This window comes from Vanacampus margaritifer, chromosome 8 (genome assembly GCF_051991255.1).
Source record: "Vanacampus margaritifer isolate UIUO_Vmar chromosome 8, RoL_Vmar_1.0, whole genome shotgun sequence".
Taxonomy (NCBI): domain Eukaryota; kingdom Metazoa; phylum Chordata; class Actinopteri; order Syngnathiformes; family Syngnathidae; genus Vanacampus; species Vanacampus margaritifer.
The window spans coordinates 2,129,668-2,152,500 of record NC_135439.1 but is presented as its reverse complement, the minus strand read 5'-3'; the positions used below and the strand labels follow the sequence as shown (position 1 = coordinate 2,152,500).

At 41.8% G+C, this 22,833-nt stretch overlaps 1 protein-coding gene across 5 annotated transcripts in view; it reads right to left on the bottom strand.

Annotated features, from left to right (window-relative positions):
- The window catches only part of arhgef10la (Rho guanine nucleotide exchange factor (GEF) 10-like a), a 110,620-nt gene that overhangs the window by 57,284 nt on the left and 30,503 nt on the right, over positions 1–22,833 (bottom strand). For all 5 annotated transcript variants that reach the window (XM_077572919.1, XM_077572922.1, XM_077572920.1 and 2 more), the window contains 7 exons: positions 22,130–22,246; positions 17,405–17,497; positions 17,086–17,256; positions 14,066–14,211; positions 11,936–12,114; positions 8,056–8,171; positions 4,936–5,063 (listed from right to left, as the gene is read on the bottom strand). In XM_077572919.1, the coding sequence (XP_077429045.1) occupies positions 4,936–5,063; positions 8,056–8,171; positions 11,936–12,114; positions 14,066–14,211; positions 17,086–17,256; positions 17,405–17,497; positions 22,130–22,246 (950 nt within the window). The remainder of the gene's footprint in view (positions 1–4,935; positions 5,064–8,055; positions 8,172–11,935; positions 12,115–14,065; positions 14,212–17,085; positions 17,257–17,404; positions 17,498–22,129; positions 22,247–22,833) is intronic.

The following is a 22,833-nucleotide window of genomic DNA, read 5'->3' as shown; positions in this document are numbered from 1 at the left end:
TTTTTTTTCCAACTAACAAACCTGCTACGAGAACTAATTAAAACTAACTAAAAATAAATAAATACACATTTAAAACATTAATTTAAAAAAAACAACTATAAACTATGAGCCATTAGGAAGACGAAAAAAGCGCAATTGCATTTTCTGTTGTCAACTTAGCAACTATTTTCCTGAACGTGTCTAGAAACAAGTTAACAGGTTTTTGCTGTGTTACTGTTCAGTGGATTTTCAGAGACCACGTGCAGGAAAGGTCACAACTGTACATGCAGAAATGCGTGTGCAAAACTGTCTACTTTAGCCACGCTATTACTGTATTTTTCAGACTATAAGTCACACTTTTTTCACAGTTTGGCTGGGCATGAGATTTATACTTAAGTGTGATTTTTATATTAAAATTTGAGCTCGGATTGGAAACCAAAATCCCCGTTTCTTAATTGTGTGTTGACGAGTTCTGGTTGGATTGGAAACTTCAGCTTCTAAGTACGTAAAAGTTTTGCTTCGTAAACAGTAAATCCTTGTCGTGACAGATGCCACATGCTTAACTCTTTGACTGCCAAAAACGTTAAATAACGTTTAGTAAAATCCTATGGAGGAGTGCCAAAGACGTTAAAAGACGTTTATTTCAAAACAGAGGTGAAACTAACCATTTTCTATTGTGGATTACTGAAAAACGGAATAAGGTAGAAACAAACTTTTTTTTTCTGATGAAAGATGAGAGTCCAATCTTTTTTTGGTAGTATGTGTGTTTCCATAGTCCACACACATACTTTTCTATGGACCTTGAAAGATCAGTCAAAATGCTTAAAATCGGCTGGCACCCACGGCATCCCTTTTCTGAAAACGTCTGGCAGTCAAAGAGTTAAAGTGGAGCGCTAGCTGGGGATTCGATCCCTTTGCCACACGTTACAATTATTGTGATGCGAATCAGAAAAAAAAAATCCAACCACAACTCGCTAGCTGCCGTCAACACGATTAAGGAACGGGGACTTTTGGTCTTAGTTTGGTAAAATAAACGTAGTTACTTATACTTAGTTATATACACGCCATTGTATTCTTCATGATATATTTTTGACTAGCGCGACCGCATACTCCAGAGCGATTTATAGACCAAAAAATGGGTATAGATCAACTTTATTTTCACTCGTGGAGGCAGCACTTCAATGCCACTAGAAGTACGTTTGTCAGTTACATCACCACACACAATGCCTTTACAGTTAAAGGTTTTATGATGGTAAAAGTTTGATAGATTCTTCCAAATATAATTGATCTCAATGGGAAATGTTTTGAGTGCGTCGCCATTAAAAAACAGCAACTTTTGCCATTCCGTATGTGCGATAACGAGAACGTCTTCTGACTGTGTCAACCTCTCGCGCCATTCATCAAATCTTCATATGTGCCTGTCCAAACGCCGCCGCACCTGTTTTTTGTATTTTTGTGGTCGTAGGGCGGGGGCGGTTGGAAGAATAAAGCTTCCAAGTTGGAGGCGGCTTGAAGTTGCGGCAGTGTTTGGACTGAATGCCGCCCGCAGCCATTGACCTTGCTGGCACCAGCGCTGAATTATTTTCTGCCTTTTCTATTCACATTATGAAAAGTTAATGCAAGAACTCGCATTGGATGTCTTTGCCGGGGTTAAAAGTTCCCCCCCCAATCTCCATTCTGTGTCTGGGTTGAGGTTGCCGCATAATGCATGCACACGAGCGCCGGTTTTATGGCCGCTTTTTTTAATAATGCAATGCCGGCAAAAACATGGCGCGACTTGATCTTTGACAGCGTCTCGCTCAAGTAGTCCAAAAATTTGCGGTTGGATGGATTTTCATTGGGTCGCCAATTGGCAGAGCAAAATGCTGTCAGCTATTTTATTGGCTGTCGAGTTAGCATACACTTTAACTCGGTGCGCTGTTTTACTGACAGATAAATATAAAGTGAAACACCACCTTTTTTTTCCTGGAGAACCAAATCTCGTTTTATGATTTAATTTCTCCTAATGAAATGAATAAAACGGAATGGCAACACTAGAAATTTGAAAAAGAGCTTAAAATTCGCAAAAAACGTTTTTACGCTTAGAGGGAGTGGATTTTGAAGTGTATGGAAAAAAGGAAAATGCTAATTTTGGCTATGGAAACCGCTGGCAAGACCGGATACACGTCGCACGTTTTGACCGGATATGACGTCACACGTACGTTTGTAGTCCCAAAGCAATGTCGGACGATAAAGTAAGGTATGTTTGGGCGGGCCGACGAAACAGAAATCTTTTTGGAATTAATTAAAGAAGTCCATTTTAATGCAATTTTAGATGGAAAACGCTACAATTTATCAAGAATTACAAAAGCAAAACTCATACGACGTTTTGCGCATTTTCAGTAACTTTGCTTACAAAATTTGAAACAATTGGATGGAAACCTGACTAATGTTGGTCTCCTCTTGGATATGAGTGAAAAGTACGACGTGAGTTTGTTCCTCAACCCTTGAGTGACTTTTTTTTCTCAATTCTTTATTTTACTCTCTTCCAAGTGTAAACATTACTCATTTGGACGAACCTCTCTTGCCCGGATGAACTCCCAATGAGGCGCCATTTGCAAAAAGAAGATAAAGCGACGGCGGCGTTGGGTGAAGTTTGAAGTGCGTATCGCTGGCTCCCGCAGTGGCGCTCGACGAGGGCATATTAATGAAGCGCTGTCACACAGAGGCCGCTCGCTGCCTTTGAGGGAGCGAGTCGGGATTCTCGCCACGTCCTCGCTCTGTTTGCGGTGTGCAGTCTGTGATGTGGCTGCCTGACTACAGAGTGTTGCTCGCGGCCAGACAGGAAGCGAGCCACTCGGTACAGGGAGGTCCCCGCTGTGGTCCCGCGCTCTGGCGCCATCCTTGTTTGAGATGCATGATGCCAAGCAGGCCTTTGTACATTGTTACAAAGGGTGCAAAGGGCTAGGAAATGTGTGCTTCATTTCAATGGGAAGTTGAGGTGGGGATTTTTTTTTAAACTAGAGTACACCAACAACTCCTGTCATGGACAGCTAAGACCCGCAAATAATTCCGACCCTCCACTTAAAGGAGTTTAAGGCGAAAAGATGCCCAAGTCCATCGACAAAGGAATTCAAGCAGAGACGTTCAACAGCAACAATGCCATGCAGTCATGTGGTAGATCGCATCTCTATGTTGTATAGCGCCACCTACAGCGGCGGAGTCCCCTCTCAATAGTCGAAAAAGAAGAACAGATGGAAACAGGCATTCGTTGTCATTCATGTCTGTTTTGCGCATTTTCAGTAAATTCGCTTAAAAAATCTGAAACATTAGGATGGGAACCTGACTACAGATTTAGACTGGTTTGTAAACAATATTTGAGAAAAATGGTGGAAGAGTTTAGTTTTAGAAAAATGGGAGCAAAAACAAAAATGTTGCATTTATATTTTTGTTGAGTATAGTACTAATTTATAGCGATATAAATTAGAGGTTATTCCCATGGAAAGTTTCCCACTTTTTAAACTCCCGAAAATTTGAGGCCAGCAAGATAAAGCGAAAGTTGAGTTTGTTTGTGCGCTTCTGTGAGTCTTCCTGCTGCTCGACGCTCCCTTTGCAATCTGCCATCATTGCACCCTGGGTGGCGTCAGAATAGGTTGGCGTGCCCGCTGTGCAACCTGTCACCCCGCCCCCCGCCCACGCCACCAGGGTACAAGGGGGGCCCAGCACAATTACGTCCTAACCGCCTATGCGGAGTTGCTTCTCTCACCTAGCAGGAGACGTCTCCCTTGGAGTTGGCCTTGTTGGCTTTTAACACTCCGGACCAACTTTGCGGTCATCTTTGCCGAGTATCCATCTCGTTCTGGCATTCGGGGCTTGAGGTATGTCATCACTCCATTAGACAATAATGCATGACTGTATCTTTCCTGACTCTTAATTCTAGCCGTTTATTTCTACTGTGCAAGACGGTGGTTGTCATTAATAATTGCTGAGGGGAGAAATCGCATTAATCACGACACATGCGTTTTACTGGCTGTGTGTGACCGAGCGTGGTTTGTTTGTTGTTGGGGTTTTTTGTTTTGTTTTTTTTTTGCATATGGCTTCCTGAGATTTTTTTCTGGGTCTACTCATGACATGAAATAACATAACATAACATGATATGAAATGTCATGTTGCCAAATGAACCTGGATTAAGGTGCTGATTTTTTTTTTAACGCCAGGGACAATTTGTATTTTAACTCATTTGCTCCCAAAAACGTATAAATAAATAACATTCTATTTTAACTCTTTGACTGCCAAAAACGTTAAATAACGTTTAGTAAAATCCTATGGAGGAGTGCCAAAGACGTTAAAAGACGTTTGTTTAAAAATAGAGGTGAATCTAACCATTTTCTATTGTTGATTACTGAAAAACGGAATAAGGTAGAAACAAACTTTTTTTTTTATGATGAAAGATGAGAGTCCAATCTTTCATTTGGTAGTATGTGTGTTTCCATAGTCCAAACACATAATTTTCTGTGGACCTTGAAAGATCAGTCAAAATGCTTAAATCGGCTGGCACCCACGGCATCCCTTTTCTGAAAACGTCTGGCAGTCAAAGAGTTAAATATTGCCATGGTCCCAAAAACATATATATATATATATATGTATATATATATATATATTTATATGTTGTTGTTTTTTTTATGCAAGAGCATAATGAAGGCTTTGATACAGCCTTTGACCTGAAGAGGTCACTTAAAGCAATGGTAGTTATTACAAATAACGGCCAGCAGGTGGAAGCAGAGTATAAGAGATCACCCTAATGGGGCCACTTTAAAGTTAAATAACACTGAACTGTACTTAAAAAAGTAAAGTACGAGATTAAAAACCAAAATGCACAACTTGAACGCAAGTTTACTGGTGCTACACGAAACACACTTGAAGAGTCACGGATCTCTATGTGGAAGCAATGTTTGCTGCGCGTGCTATTGAACTCACTTGTCTGGCCTGCCGGGCACCTGCAGGCGCAAGCGACATTTGTTGGCACTCTGGATCTGCTCCTCTTTGATACGAATGAGCCTTTGCAGAGCCAGACACCAGTCCTGGGCCACTGTGGTGTTCAGGTTCTTTGATGGGAGACAAAAGTAAACATCAGTTACAACTTGTTGCAAGGATTTGAGTCCTTTTTAATTCTACTGCACAAGTAGATGATTTATATTTATAGTGCACTTGAAAAAAAACACTGCTGTTTTATTCATATGGAATCCAGTGGCAGTAGATACAATCGAAACAACAGGGGCCCCAAAATTGAACCATGTGGAACGCCGTTCGTTTCGTTATACATGTGAATTTCGTCCAAGCACTTTGTTTTTTGCTTGATATAGTAGGAAGGGATTGCAATAATAAAGAAACTAGACTCAGCACAATTTCTGGAGAAACTGCGTGGGAATGCTGAATGCTAACATTTGAATGCGTGTGGAATGCTTATGGAGTAGATTGAAAGAAAAAATATGTGGAAATGACAAATTATTAATTGTAGTTTAACAATAAATAACTTGAGGTCCATACAGTCTAAGAGAGGATTCGAACTACGGCCTCCTGTTTACAGGTCCGCAGCACTACCCACTGTGCCAGACTGGACTTGCTGTCATCATTGAAGTGTTGTGAAAAATGGTCTTGAAGGATGTCTTGCTGATTACTGGCAACTGAAAGATTTTATATCTAGGTTGAAATCAAAACAGAGATGTAGCAATTGCCATGCCTATTTTAAAGTAGATTTCATCATTGAGTGCATGTCAAGTCTAAGGAGAGAAAAGTTACACAAAGTTTTTCAGTCAATAACTGTTCAGCGTTTCCACAATTACGCAACATATCGTCACAACAGTCACCAAATTCCCTGCAGCACAGACAGGCCAAGCGATGTAGCGTGATCGCCTGCAGCCAATGACAGCCAAGCGTGGCGCATCACCACAAATCATTTGAGTCCGATGGTGCGTCTTGACCGCCACCAAATCGCTGACACCGCAAGAACCGCTACCTTTAAATGTATCATATCTTCAGCAGAATATGAGATCATGCAACTGCCAAGTCTTTCAAATCAAATGGAATCAAATCTACTTCCCCAAAAGTGAATTGACTTTTTTTTTTGTCCATTTGACGGGCAGTCTCCTGAGGACAATGTGCTGTATTAGCACAAGGGTGCGAGGCAAAGGTGCCATCGTTAGCTTGAGAGAGACTTCAATGATTTCCAGATATCACCTCCACTCTTCTTTCCACAGTAGATGACAGCGCGACTGTCAGCGGCAGACTACTGGGAAGTGTCCTCATTTCAACACTGCAGGAGGAGTGGCTGGCTGCGTAGCGAGTACGACTCTCGCAACAGTAGAGGGGAGAAAAATCCGCCCCCGCCTTGTAGATGAAGGCGCACTTGCACTTTATCACAACTGTTTTGGAGTCAAGGCACGTATTTTACATGAGCAAAATACACTAACAAAAAAATGTCACAAAACTATATACAGTCCACAACCACTATTTGTGGTGGTTAGTGATCATATAGTGAAAAATGTCAAGTAATTGAAACCCCTCTGAAGAAGTTTATTTGTTGATAGGTGCAAGAATACGCTGGCAGAGCACTTTTTGCATTAGACAACGCTAAGGTTTGACTAAATAATAAAATGAAACCAGCTTCACTTCAATACAGTTTCTTAGCGGCAAAGCAAAATTTTCATAATAGACATGAACAAAACAATAGTGCTGTCACTACCGAATATTTTTAGAAATGATTAATCTACCGATTATTCCATTGATTAATCGACCAATCAGATTCCTTTTAATTTGACATTAAAGTATTTTTTTTTGTTGTTTTTTTTAACGTTTCACCCTGATTACTGTTTATTAACCAGTGATTGATGTTTATGTCGTACTTCCTTATCAGTATCGTGATTTTAATTTTAAAAAATGAGGGCTTGATGTTGCACTATGTTACCGGTTCGGTCATTGTTTTCCAAAGTAAAAACAGATGTTTGTAAATTAAATGTCTTATTTTGATGAAACACAGAAGATAATTACAGTAATATCTAGATTACAAGGCGGACATGACTATAAGCCGCGCGAGCTAAATTTGGGGAATACTCGAGTTTGTTACACATATAAGCCGCACCCGACTGTAAGCCGCAGGTGTCTTAACTCATTCACTGCCATTGACGGCTATATACGTCAAAAATTCATTTGAGCTATTTCTATTAGTTTAACATTTTTCCCCACTTTTGTTAACAAGAGTATGAAAACCTACGAGAGAAAAAACAGCATTTAGAACAGATATCAAATTTGTGATTAATCATGAGTTAACTAGTGAAGCCATGCGATTAATTACGCTTAGAAAAATGTAATCGCCTGATGCTCCTAATGTTTAATAAACTAATTAACTAAAAATTAATTAAAATTACTTTTTTTTTAAGATGAAGAAGAAAAGATTATAAAAAATTAGCTGCGTCAGGCGATTAAAAATGTTCGTAATTAATCACATGACTTGACTAGTTAACTCACGATTAATCACAAATTCTAAATCTGTTCTAAATGTACAATCATTTTTTTCTAGGTTTTCATACTCTTGTTAACAAAAGTGGAAAAAATGTTAAACTAATAGAAATAGTTCAAATGAATTTTTGACGTCTATGGCCGTCAATGGCAGTGAATGAGTTAATGTTAAGGCACCGGGTTCCCGCTACTTTCTTTTCCATAATGAGGGCGCAAACTGTCTCGCTCTCGTTCCGTCTCTCCTACCGTATTTGGTCTCACTTGGTTCGTTTTGCTCTGCCTTACGCTCTTGCGCTTCCTTTATAGTGCGCCCCCTTGTGATCTGATGGATGAATTGTATTAACCGCGGGGTCGATCGAATGCAAGTGAAAAAAGTAGCGGCTTATAGTCCAGAAATGACTGTAGTCTTCTTTCATGAAGACTACAGAAATCAGTGAACAATTACTGTTGATATGCTGAAATCAGAGGATTTGGACAACTTTACATTTTAAAAAATGGCTCGAAACGATTACTCGATTATTAAAATAGCTGCCAAACACCATCAAAATAGTAGTAAAAAAGTAGTCGAGTAATTCCTGGTACCTGGTACGTCCCCTCCAGGGTGCCCACCAATAGCGTCACTTCCTCCACCACACACAGGTCATGCTGAAGTTCCTGCAGTTCTTGGTAGAGCCGTGGAGGGCCCAGGATGGATTTCCCTAAAATATTCAGGATGGCACGTGAGAAACAACAAAACACTTGAGAACAACACATTAAAGATTCTGAGTTGCAAAAACTTTGTAATCGCTCCATCTTTTCAAGTGGCCAATTTGCTTTGAAGCACTTTATTAGTCATTAATGCACAGTACATGTGAACAGGAGATCACACTTCAGGGATCTATTTTTAATGACTGAGCAACGTGATGGTCACACGAAATAACCTCTGGAATACAAAGAATTCATCATTTCACAGCGTAAAATTATTCCCATAAGTGGGACAAAGTTGATGGATTAATTTTGGCAGAGGAGTGAATTGTCAATTAACATTGAATTGCTACAACGTGGGGCTGCTGCAAGCCAATAAAACGTTTGGCTCATCTTTCTTTTTTCTTCAATTCATTCCAGCCTCTTGACCTCTTGGTGTTTTAACTCATTTGATCCCAAAAATGTATAAAAGCCTTATATTTAAATACTGCCATGGTCCTAAAAACGTATATGTGCATTGTTTTTAAATGTTTTTTTTTATGCTAGAGCATACAGGCTTTGATCCAACCTCGAACCTGAAAAGGTTGCTTAAAGCAATGGTAGTTATTACAAAAAACGGCCAGCAGGTGGCAGCAGAGTACAAGAGATCAGCCAAAGCCATGTTGCAACAAGCTCTTTCCCCCAGTGTTCTAAACAGATTTGTGAATTAATGTGAAATTTAGCTACATTCTAATGCTAATTGCTGCAAAACGGAAAGAGATGCCAATGTACTTTTTTTCCTGATGAAAGACGAGACTCTAATCTTTCTTTTGGCAGCTTCCGTGTTTAGCAATAGAACACAATATTCTGTGGGCCTTGCAAAACAGCTAAGAGCGAAGGGGGTTGCTTCAGGGAAAATGGCTGGGAGTTAAGGAGTTACATCCATGTTTTTGTTAAGTGCTTATGAAATTATTTCAAACATGGAATTGGCAGACACAAAAAAAAAAAAATCAATTTGAAGTTTAAAAAACAGCAGCAGCGGTTTTCACAAAGAAAGAAATGGAAAAGGTGTGTTGTGTTGCGGCTGGATCGATCTTCATCATTACGGAGTGGAGCTCCAGCCACGGAATGTAGAAACTGTTATTGGGGGCTATGATGCCCTTTGCTGGGCCAAAAGGAACGCAGGTGTCTTATTAGATGCAAAAGACGCCATCGATTCGCTACTGCCGGCAATCGATGGCGCGCCTTCCCCGACCGGCTCCGCCGGGCGCCTAATTAAATCCGCAAGGTACATTTGACTGCAGAGGTGTCGCGCACCGTCGCCGCACTAGCGTGCAATAAACAAAGAAGAAGATCACAGGCTGCACACGGGCTTAGCGGGCCGTCCTCGGGGACTTGTTGTCTATCCTCGTGAATGGCAGCCAGAGGATGTTTGGATGGGCTTGAGATGTTCATTCAAGGAGCTCTATTGTAGGGCTTTGCTTTTAATGGGATCTCGGACACAGGAAGCGCGTGATAGTTGCCATGTGTGCGCGGAAATCAATAGGTGAGCGGGGGGGGGTGGGGGGTTATGGGGCAAAGGATTGCTTGGACTGAGTTGGCCGAAATGGGGGTTTTCTTGAATATGGAATTTTCTCAGATCACTTTCGGAAGAATTCAATAGGTTTTCATGATTTCCATGTTTTGATAGCAACAGAACACGACATTCTGTTGGCCGAAATCTTGTAAAAAGGCGGGAGCGAAGGGGGTTGCGTCAGTGAAAATGCCGGCGAGTGAATGAGTTAAGTGAGTTTATCAAGGTGAGATGACGACGAGTGTTTTTAGAAATTTTTTAACGATAAACAATAAAATACATGAACTACTTCAAAGAAAACCATATTTGTTTGAGCCAGACATCCACTCTTGTGCGCTAATCAGTATGGTAGCACCTCTGCCTCAAATTGAGCCGGCAAAAACCTTCCCGAGGTGAATGTGCTGAGTTGTAATCCAGCGTAATCCTGTGAGACCCGGATGTGGCTTTTCACGCTCTCAAATGGCCGTGCGCGGGCAGGCGCCAGCCCAGAGCGCTCGCTCGGCTTTTTCTGAACTAAGTCGCGCAGGTGTGACCGCGTTCACGCTCTCCGCTGGATTTCCAGTGTCGTCGCGGGAATAGATGAATGTAAACCCTTGTTTGATCCGCATCCAAAGCCTGCTGGAAAACATCAGATGATAAAAGTACTCCGATGAAGCGGGTGTAATCAGAGAAGGAGAGCAAGATTAGGACTTTGGGGGTTATAGCGCTTCTTTGTGTTTATTTCTATGGTGATAATCATGAACTCATTCACTGGGAGACATTTTCACTGAAGCAACCCCTTCACTCTCATTTTGCAAGGCCCACAGTATATTGCGTTCTATTGCTATGCAAAAATGGAACCTACCAAAAGAAAGATTAGTCTTTTTTCATGAGGAAAAAAAAAGGTATATTTGTGTCTGTTTCCGTTTTGCAGCAATTAGCATTAGAATATAGCTAAGTTTCATCATTATTCACAAACCTATTGAAAACACTGGCAAAAAGAGCTTTTTTGCAACATGGCCCAGGCTGACGTCTTATACTCTGCTGCCACCCGCTGGCCATTTCATGTAACAACTACCATTGCTTTAAGTGACCTTTTCATGTCAGAAGCTGCATCAAAGCCTTCTGTATGCTCTTGCATTAAAGAAAACATTTTTATTATTATTTTTTACATATAAACACGTTTTGGGGAGTGGAGGACAAGTATTAAAAAACGTATTTACACGTTTTTGGGGTTTGAATGAGTTAATAACTGGCACCCAAAAAAATCACAATAATCATGACTTTACAGAACAGGTGTACCGTGGGAAATTATCCAATTTCACTTAATTGGTCCTAAACTTAAAATAAATAATTAATAAATAACAAATAGAAATTAAAAAATTGTTTTTAGGGATAATGCATTTAGATGAGTTTGGAAAGATACACTGTTTTGGGATGACAGTTTGTGGTATATTTAGGATTTAAACTATTTATATAAGCGATTCCCCAAAAATGTGAGGCGCCAATTATTGCAATCTCCTCCGAGGTTTCCTGTACATGATTACAATCCTGATGGAGCAACATATGTCCACTGTCACATTCATCTCAAATGTGGTCAAGCTGTGCATGCACCCAATCGTACGAGTTCCTTGCTCGCCATTTTCTATCTACCGCGCACGCAGGCTCCCTAATTGGGCCTGGAAAATGGCGGCCCAATCTCGACAGATTGATGACTGCGCTGCGGACGTGTTTGCGGTCTACCAGAGAGTGAAATGAGACGGCGGTGACGCTGCGGCGGGATGGGGGGGCGGGGCATCCGCCCTCGCATCTCTCTTCAAGATAAAGCGGTTGGCGCGGGAACAAGTGGCCGTCATCGCTATCCCATCGCGCAAACATCGTCCTCAATCAGCGTGACAAGCAGAGCCGACTCGTCCGCGGTCCTCCGCGGAACACTTGAGGACAGAAACTGATTAGCTGTGCTGAGTCACTCGAAAAGTCAGCCCAAGTGATGAGATTAACTCAGGGGTGTCCACAAACTACGGCCCGGACAACATTCATGGCAAACACATCTCACAACAATATTTAATTGCTTGATGAATTGCTTTTAGGTATTTAATAACCTGAAGTTTTCTTGTAGCCTTCCAGTTTTCTGTATGCAGCCCTCGGAAGGGAAATGTTTGGACGCACGTGGATTAACTTGCCAGAGACGCATGCGGCAAACCAATGCAAAGGGATGATGTGCGCTTGATCTCCGTTTGGGCTCACCTGAGGCTTGGGCGCCATTTTGCCGCTTGCTGGCATTCTGCTGGAAGACTGTGTCCTTGCCCTGGCAACCCTCCTGACCCTGACCCACTTCCACCACCTGCACCTGCTGCAAGGGGGCGCTCCACTTCATGGTGTACTTGGGCCCCACCGGGACCAGGCTGCTGATGTCTGGAGATCCCCTGGTGGGAGATGATTTGAAAGAAAAAGAAGTAAAAATTGAGGAACATGGAGCAACCACCCATTAAAATATGTGATTCACATGTCTTTAACAATTTAGTCTATAAACATCTAAGAGAATTTAGCCATTAAAACTAACATGTATTTCATAGGCAATGAAGTCATTTGGTGAACAATGAAGTCAATTCAGGGATGTGATTTGACCAAAGTGAAATTATCTGAAAATTTAGCCGGGGGTCTGGGGGCCGCTGGCACCCAGCTAGGTCCAGGGCAGTGCCCTGGTGGGGGGACCCGGAGCTCAAGGGTTTTCCGTGTTTTTAAGTACTTTCAATGCACTCACATGACAAAGAAATAGACAAAACAACAGCATAAATTTTGAAAAGTAACTCATATTAGAGCATACCACAAATGTCTTTGTTATAGCAGAAGATGTTATCTGTCGGAGTCATGCGCATACACAATGAACTACTAAAAAAAAAAAAAAAAAAAAAAATCGGATTTTTTTTGGGGGGAGATAAAAAAAAGCGGAATTCCGCGAATTAGCGGAAAAATCCCATCCCTGTCAATTTTAGAGTTTAAAATCAACTTAATATATGATGTCAACATAGGCGATGTATGTTTTTGTCCAAATGTATTCTTCCACATACCTGCTATACTGCACTACTACACCTTTTAATAAAATAGTAGGTAGACGAAAATAATTCGGCCTTTATATGAATAAAGTTGCATTGAGTTCAATACAGTACACGTTTATGTAAGCATTGATGATAATTTAGTACTTTCTATGCACCTTGTGTTATTCGTTTTAATTCGAACCAGAGATCCTTCCCTGAATCTTCCAATGTTTTTGTAAACATCAAAGCCAGCTTTGTCTTCAACAAACCTAACGTCTCTCTTTCAATTAAGTCACCAATTAACATTTTGTAAGATCTTTGTCTTCTATTGACCTAGCATGCGTGTTTGTAAACATCAACATCGTTAGTCTTCAATAAACCTGGCATGCATTTTTTTGCCATTATCAAAGAGACATTCTTCAACAACGCTCATGTACATATTATTGTAAGCATAGTAACTTCATTTCCGGACGCATACATGACATATTTGCGTGTCTCAACCAATAAAAACGCATCATTTGGATGATGTCAACACTTGTGGTTCATGATTGGATCCCAGCTAACCAATCCGATCACAAGTATGTAAATGTCAAAATGTTTCCTATAACCCGGTAAGCTTTCAACACATCGCAGCCATCTTATCCTGGCGTCCACTATGACAAATAAAAACAGCACTGAAGACAATTTAGCGTCTTGTCTAAATTTAACATGGCTGTTTTTGTCATTAGGATGTGGCTCATCTCACACATGTGCGCAACCAGAATTGGACGGCATGCTGCGACGAGGAGCTCATTGTCATTTATGTATTCATGCAATCACGCAGACAATCAACATCGCGCTCAGTTTGTCGAGATACGAGAGGGCAGGCAAAGTCAACTTTTGGGACTCTTGAGTGGGAAATGATACACGCAGCTATAATTACTCTGACAAGAGGGCTGTGAGCGCCATCCTGGGCACAAAAAAAAATAAAAATCAAAATGCTAAATTCTTCTCTCTCTGCTTTACAAGATGAGACTGATGGTTCTGTCACAGACGATTCATAGGAAAGAGCCCGAGTCACTAATCTCGGACTCCTGCAGCTGTCGTTAGGCATCCTCACATTTTGTCTAAAAAGCCGACTGGACACCCCCCCCCCCCCCCCCCCCTGCACGCTCAGATAGCACCCAAAACCCCTCGCAGACATCTGCTGTGCTACGCCGGAATATTCTCAGACCGTCACATTAGAGCCTCATGTAACCTAATTGCCATTTGCTGCCAGTCTCCCGAGGAAAACTTCACACGCATCGCAAAAGACACGAGCGGAAAAAGGGCCAATTTTGATTCTCCCGGCTGAACTCACTTGACATTTATATTGGCGCAGATGAGGACGTCGTCGAAGAGGAAGACCTTGCGCTCCTTGGACTTGAGGACCTGTCCCCGCTCGCCGTACACCGTCTCGATGAGGGTCTCGCACTGGACCAGAGATCCCTGCTCCAGGTTCAGTTGCTGCGAGGGACACATGGGAGGGGTTCGATGAGAAGAAGCCAAGAGGGGACGGCAACAGCAAGAAATTGAGGCCGAAGGTTGCAAAGACAAAATGTTGAGGTATGGCGTTTACGTTCTGTGGGGTTTTATGAGAACTTTTTGCAAGAAAATGCAAAAGTAAAAAAATAAAAAACACTTTAGTCCCACCTACTGTCTTCTTTGAGGCTGGCGTGTTTTGGACTTCAAAGAGCTGAACATGTGTTTTTTTAAACTTCAAAGATGTTCTCTACAAAAGTTACAACCGTCAATACTTTTTCCAGTAGATGTGAAATGGAGGTATATAATGCACGGAATAATGGAGGCTAAAGGATACAGGCTGCATAGTCTGCTACATATCGGGTTTGCTACATACACAATTTAAGCACCCAATAACAGAGTTTTATTCAAGAGGAAGCATTTTTATCTCTTTATCCCACTTCTTTTATGAGTGTCAAAATAAATACGTCAGTCCGCTTTTATGCATTAAGCGCCGATCTTAAACTGGTCTCTCAATGCTACCGGCAGTGAATGCCTCATTCAAAAATGGAGGTCAAGCTTTTTTTTCCCTCAGTACGAGCGCTATGTAGGTTCATAAAAGAGGCAAACTATTTTGTGTGCCGATAAGGTCTCCAGTCCATTGTGCCAAGTTATCAAAACAGGTTTTGTACGTACAGTAACTGACAGTTAAGATTTATATTTTCTTTTCATTTTAGTTCTTTGTTAAGAAAGAGAAGGAAAATAGCGCTTTAAAATTATTTTATGAAACGCATGATAATATCATTAAATCGATGCGACTTCAGGTGTGCACAGTTTAGCCACCGGGGGCACTATAATGCAGTCATGAAGAAACAAACAAGTACGACTTCCACAACCACGTGTGTTCAAATACATAACTATTTTGGTCTGGTTATCAAAAGAGCTCCAGAGGTTGTTGCTTGGTGCTCATTTTTTTTCTGATCCACTGGCAGTGCTGAGACTACTATTATTAACTAGCGCATTTTTAACTGATATAACCTACAGAAATACTGACAAATGTTCTGTAGACATATCCTCATAACTTATTACAGCCCTTACCTAATGAAACAGAGCTAACAAAACAAACATTACCGGGAAAAAGATTACAGTGGGAACATACTTGTGCCAAATGGAACGTACAATAATTGCTACTTTCAAAAGCTACTCGCTCGCGACCCTCAAATGGATTCGCAGTAAAGGATTTACCGAGCTGTGGACAGTTTGTACGTAATCCACAGCTAAATCAAGAGGAAAGGATGTCTCACCAAATGCATAAAAAAAGAAGATTTCACATTTTCTTATGTGTCCAAAGGATCTGAAGAGTTGTTGGGCTTTAATTGTAAAGTGCAGCTACTGATGCTACCAAAGGCACAGAAATAAAATATTGAAAAATGACACTAAAGACACTTTAGCCGATCTATTGCGCTTTTTGATGTGCGTTAGCATCAAGCTAGTGGAAGTCATGAGGTTGTTCTCAAGTTCTTTATAAGGTGATGTCGGTACAGCGAAAATGCCACGTCCGCCGCCTGCAGTGCAGGGAAGCATCTTGGAGGACGTCCCCACCACCGCAGCGTCTACCCGGCGGTTCACTCGCGGCCCGGGCCCATAAAGGGAGTGATTGGTGGTTTAATGGCATCCTTCCTGTAAGAGCGTATTCTTAAAGTCGTCAGTATCAGGGCACAATGGGCTTTGCAGCACATTTATGTCTGGAGTCTGTGTGTGTGTGTGTGTGTGTGTGTGTGTGTGTGTGTGTGCGTGTGTGTGTGTGTGTGTGTGTGTGTGTGTGTGTGTGCGCGTGTTGGCTACGCATCCACACTCAATGTTATCTGTTCAATCTGGCCAGCGTAGACAGTTTGAGGCAAAGAATGAATATTTCATTGGACAGTTATGGGGGCAATAGAAGAAGAGGCAGTCTCCCTTTCCGCAGTGTCACTGCATTGAATTGGGTACGAGAAATAAAGAACGGATCGGCCCAATCAGCTCATCTTGGAAGCCTGGAATGCATCGGCTGACTGGGAGGAGGAGAAAGTAGTGTGGGGGGGGGGGGGGTGAGTTCTTGGGGTGGTTTCGTTGATGGGGGATGTCGTTGGGGGACGTTTTTTAACAAATCCATACTGTGCTCCTCCCTTACAGGAGCATAACCTGCGGCTCCCCCCCCCCTATCCCTTACAAATGCTTTTCTTTTTTAATCTGAGAAATCATGGCGCTGCTTGGTGACCCGTCAGACCTCCCGTTCTATCTCCCTCTGTTGGTCATTGTTTTTTTATGTCTCTTGCGAGTTGCAATTGTTAACTCTTTGACTGCCAAAAACGTTAAATAACGTTTAGTAAAATCCCATGGAGGAGTGCCAAAGACGTTAAAGGACGTTTTTTTTCAAAACAGAGGTGAAACTAACCATTTTCTATTGTTGATTACTGAAAAACAGAATAAGGTAGAAACAAACTTTTTTTTTCTGATGAAAGATGAGAGTCCAATCTTTCATTTGGTAGTATGCGTGTTTCCATAGTCCAAACACATAATTTTCTGTGGACCTTGAAAGATCAGTCAAAAATGCTTAAATCGGCTGGCACCCACGGCATCCCTTTTCTGAAAACGTCTGGCAGTCAACGAGTTAAGGGAATTTCGTTCGCTTTGTATTTGTGATGTGCAATGACAATACATTTGATTCCAATCCATTCATTGAATAAGTCTAAATTGTCTGTGCATGATTGTTTGTCTTTATGTCTCCTGAAATTGACTGCTGGTGACCAGTCCCCAGGCCTCAGTGCACCAGCAACCTTATGAGGGACTCCAGCTATCGAAAATGGATGCTGTATGTCTGACTTTGCTGTGATTGGTCACCTTACTGAGCAGACGATCGCAGACGCAGCGCGCGAGCTGCTGGGTCTCCGCAATCTGGTCGGCGACCCGCTTCTGCTCGTTGAGCTTCTCGGCCAGCGTCTCCAGCTCGGTGAGGGCGAGCTGCAGGGGCAGGCGGTCCACGTGGCCCTTGGGCGTGTTTTTCAGCATGTCCTGAAGGAGGCAGCAAAAGCAATTGTTGGGGATTTTCGCTCACAAAGGCTGCGCTACCGATTTCGGATGAATAGCATTGATGTGTGTATGTGGCGCAGGCAAAGGTGGTTTAGTTCCTAGCGTTGTGGTTTGGTCAACGCTGGCCTACCTGCAGAAGCAATATGAACTGCGGGAATCGTTGAATGGGCTTCACCATCAGGCCGTAGAGAGTAATGCGGTCCAAGCTGGATGCCTGCTTCTTCTGCGGGGTCATAGACAGAAAATATTGTATGTGACCTGCCTTGCTGGCTCCTGCACTTAAGTGGATCATGGCTAAAAATCACCTTAATCTTTGATGACTAAGTCATGGAGTCATGTTGATACAGTAGGACTCCATGTGGTTATAAAAACCCATAGTGAAATGGACATTTTAACTCTTTGACTGCCAGACGTTTTCAGAAAAGGGATGCCGTGGGTGCCAGCCGATTTAAGCATTTTTGACTGATCTTTCAAGGTCTACAGAAAATGTTGTGTTTGGACTATGGAAACACACATACTACCAAATGAAAGATTGGACTCTCATCTTTCATCAGAAAAAAAAGTTAGTTTCTACCTTATTCCGTTTTTCAGTAATCAACAATAGAAAATGGTTAGTTTCACCTCTGTTTTGAAAAAAACGTCTTTTAACGTCTTTGGCACTCCATAGGATTTTATTAAACGTTATTTAACGTTTTTGGCAGTCAAAGAGTTAAAAGCTGGTATTCATTTCTAAAAGTTAGATCCTCGAAGTACTTCAAAAAAAATTCCAACCAACAAGGACTTTTCTATCTGGCCTTTTGTATTGCACGTTGGTCGTCGAGCGACTCCAAGTAGTCCCTGTGTTCCCCAAAACACCGTTAAGCGTTTCAAAACAACGTCTCTGCAAGTCCCATAACTGAAATGAGCATTTTAGTCTGCTTTGGTCTGCTTCAGTGCAATGTCATGCGCTCGCTGAGAGCATTTCATGTTATTGTCATAGCATCTCTTTAACCACCATTAATGGAGCTTTAAGCTTTTATGAAATCCAAAGCAAACCAACAACTTAATTTTTGCTCAGCCCAATTCGTGCTGTTACTCGACCCTGGATCATTGTTACATTATCACTGCACATAAATTAGACTGAAGTATAAAATCAATTTCACAATCCAATGAGCTAAAATACAAAATCTGTAGAGGGAAAAAAAAAATAACTGGGGGTGTTTCTGTGAGAAGATGCATGGATAACTTCTGAAGGCCATAACCTCTAATTAGGTAAAAATGTGAGGAAGCGGTAATTGGAGTACGAAGCTTATTTGGTCATTTTCCTGTCAGCGAAAGACATCATAATGGACCATTACGGGGTTTGATGCCTCTGCTTGATTTCCTTTGAGTGTTCAACAGTTTATTTAATGATTAAAAACTGAAAAAGAACACTCTGGGCCCGGTTGTTCAACTCACGGTTATTTTAATCACTCTTTAACCCCTAACCTCCGGTTAAATTCCTAACCCGCCGTTAACTAACCGACCGTTAAATATGTGGTGGTCCTTAGGTGTGTTAACTTCAACAGCAAGTTAACAGCTAGTTAAAATTAACAGAGTTTAGAACAAGATAGCAGTGCCGTTAAAGTTAATACAATAACCCCTATTAATTGTTTGTCTATACTGTATTATTAGTTTAAACCACAAATATAGGTACCACAAATTGTCAAATAAGTGTTAACCCCCATTCATATATATAAATATTCTCATGCATTGAAGATGCTGTAATTAATCTCCAGAAGAAGGAAAAAAAAAAAAAAAAGAAGAAGATGCTGTAATTAACAGTTAACTCTGTCCCAACATACAAAGATCTCAAATACAAAGATCTATCACTTCAATATACTTCTGTAAACTACAATTAGCCAGGACATTGTCACCATCTTGCAGCATTTCAGGCATTGCAGAAAAAAACACAAACTATATGTTGAGATTCTGCTAAGAGTTGCATTTGTCTGTTAATAGCTGAAAAGTGCCACAGAGAGAGAGAGAGAGAGAAAAAAAACATGAGTAAATGAATAGCGAACTGATTCTTGGCATCTAACTAACCCCCCAAAAAAGAGCTCAGATAGAAGCCGCAGAGTCCATCCAATTCCAGCACTGGAGACGCTTCTCAATAATTCAAAATGCTATGAATAATAGAAAATACATAAGCGGCAGTGATTGAGGACTTTGCTATTTCTTAATCAGGCCAGTAATGCTCAAGCTCAGCGGCTTAACAAAGATGGCAGATAAAGCCCCGGGACTGCCTCACACAATAATATACTTCACCTGACTGAACACTGAGGACAGGACCTGAATTTCTCTGCTGATACAAAAAGCCGCGCCTGCAGTAATCCTGCCTCCAGTAATCATTTATGGGAGGCATCAAGCAGAGTCACAGTCTCCAGCCGGCAAATGGGAGTTCTGGACGCCCGGCGGGGGTCGTTTATGATTTGTTATTCGTGGCGCCGTCACTTCCAGGTGGCCGGGGCGACAGGAGGACGTAAGCGGCGGGGGCGCGGGCATAAGATGCGACTTGATGCCATGGAAATTACAAGGTGCTAATGTTCCTCTACCACCATTAGCTTGAGTGCGCCTCTCCTCGGGGGATCTTAATAGTGGCGGAGCTGCACAAAGGGAATGCCAGGGGGGGGGGGGGGGGGGGTTATTTGGGGGCATTAAAAAGCAGTATGTCTATCGTAAGCCCCCGCCTACTCACGGTTTGCTATTCACAAATTCCGTTCTTTTTTGGAACACAGCAAGAGGACATGAGCCGTAGCAAATAGAAAAGTAGTGCTTGGTGTCAAGGACCAGGGAGAACTTACGTTACTGAAACTGAGAGAAAAACTCTGCATTTAAAATGTGTGTCAGGTTAAGTCATCCTTAAGAGCAATATCAGCGGCGGCCATACTAAGCAGCTTGGAGCATCTTACATGGAATTTGGAAGAAATGGTTGAATCATAATGCATTTTTTGAAAAGCTCCTTTATACAGTACATATGTACACTGGGTTGTTATGTTTACGCAACTGACAAGATACATTTCTTTCAAAAAAAAAAAGGTCACATGAATTTCAACTATAGACAGAAAGACTTGTCAAATCCTGTCTTTGAAGTCAAAGTCTAAGTCATGTTTTAGTCAAGTTGTAAAATTGCCAAGTCCAGTCAAGTCATGTGCCTCCAGAGACGTGACGGCTGCTGCTGCTGCCGCCTTCTAAAGCCTCGCCAGCTCCTTTCATCTGTACAATTTGAAGGTTAACCGTGTGGCGCTTCGGGTTGTCTTCAGCAAGGACGCTTATAAACATTTTACACACCCGGCATATTGTTACTCATTCAACATGTTTCAGCCAGAATCTATAATGTTGTAGAGGGCCCTTCGGAGTATTTATTTATTTTTTTTAACTCTTTGACTGCCAAAAACGTTAAATAACGTTTAGTAAAATCCTAGGGAGGAGTGCCAAAGACGTTAAAAGACGTTTGTTTCAAAACAGAGGTGAAACTAACCATTTTCTATTGTTGATTACTGAAAAACGGAATAAGGTAGAAACAAACTTTTTTTTTCTGATGAAAGATGAGAGTCCAATCTTTCATTTGGTAGTATGTGTGTTTCCATAGTCCAAACACATAATTTTCTGTGGACCTTGAAAGATCAGTCAAAATGCTTAAATCGGCTGGCACCCACGGCATCCCTTTTCTGAAAACGTCTGGCAGTCAAAGAGTTAAGTGCCCGTCAGATCTACTGTGAGGGAAATAACATTTCACACAAGTGTCATCCACTCAGGAGATTTAAAGTGTTTTCCTCTACTGCTTATATCCCATAGTATCCCCTTGGACGCAAGGTTCCGGCTGATGAGTTCAAGGCTTCTTGGTTTTCTCAGTTTCTCTAATATTATGCTGCATTCGAGGATGGTCGGAAGCCGGATATATCCGAGATGTTTTTTCCCAGCAACCAAAATGGCGGATAGTGATAAATTGTTTTTTTATTTTGGTCCTCAAAACTCATTTTGACCTCCAGCAAACTTACCTTCTCGCAATTTTGCTTCATTTATTGTTTTTAGCTTATTTCATAAGCATTCCATACAGTTCCGTAGTCCGCATACCTTTTTTTTTTTTTTTAATTTTGCAAGTGGAATTTCCTAGTTCAAAGGGTCGTTCCCGTACACGCTTCCTGGTTTGAACTCTGAAAAGTCCAACTTCCGACCATCCTCTAATGCAGCATTAGCTCAGCTAATGCTTACACTCCACAGCCTCTACTTGGCTTCGACCTGCTTGAAATGTCCCTCCACTGCTGTGGTTTCTTCGCATGTCCCCGATCACGGCTGATGCGTTCAAAGAGATGTCGTTTTCTCAGGTGATCGCGACAGAAGGAAAGTAACACACGAGGCTTGCTCAGCTTCATCTTGTTAGCTTGGATTCCAACTAAACAACTTTTATTGACTGTAATTAGCAATAAAGGGACCCGAAAAGGGAATTATGTGAGGCAGTGATAAATTTCCCATTGTAACACGGAAGTAACCATTCTCCGTCGACCTGTGTCAAATAAACACCCGCTGCTGCAGTCTAGTAAATAAACTGCCCCTGGCCGCTATTTGAAAAAAAATGGGGGATATATTCCCAAACCATAAAATGTGCCTACATCTAATAGGACCTATTTTCACAAGAGCAGGACATTTATAAAACACATAAAAAGGTAAGTTGTGGAATGTATTAGATTGTCTCCTTAGAAAGCCAAAATGTATACATTATTAAACGGCCATCTGCCTGGTAGGCGGCGGAGACGAGTCCCAATCACGCAACAGAGGAAAACAAACAACACATCTTTATTTGAGGAAAAAATGGTCTTATAAAACTGAAGCTCACCTTTAGGAATTCCAGAAAGGCCGGTTTGGACAGGCAGGCCTTTTTAATGAGCGCCATGGCGTTGGTGAAGTTGTTGACGTAGTCGCTGTACACGTCCAGCACCATGGACTTGGAGAACTGAGGACACCAAAGGAGCAAGCATCTTTAGGAGTGTTTACTTGCCGTGAAAACACACAGTCGGAGACGATTGCGATGACAAGAGCCGCGTTGAATTGTTTGGCCAACAGTTCACTGCGGGCGCTTTCAGAGTCAGTTTGAGACACAAACTATCTTTTGCTGGTGCCAAAGGTACTCACACTCTGTAATGAAGTACAAGTACAGATACAGTGGTGTCTTGATTTATGTGTTTAATTTGTTCCGTGCACATACTGAGGGGAATAAGAAAAAAATGAAGATACTGTACATGTCGCATGCTGTTGTTTATTTTTTATCCTATTTTAATACAGTAGTTCGTCACCCTGGGGTTTGCTGAGCCCGTCTCAGGAGTTCGGCGGAGTCAAGCCACACACCCGACTCACATGATTCGTGACGATACGAGCGCTTGGCCATCGTTGGCTGCAGGTGATCGCGTTACATTAATTGGCCAATCTGTGCGGCAGGGAATTTGTAATTGTTGTGATAGCACATCATGTGATTTCTTTATTATTGTAAGCCCTTCATGCTAATTAGGTCGAAAAAAAAAAAAACAAAGCGGTTGGACGAAT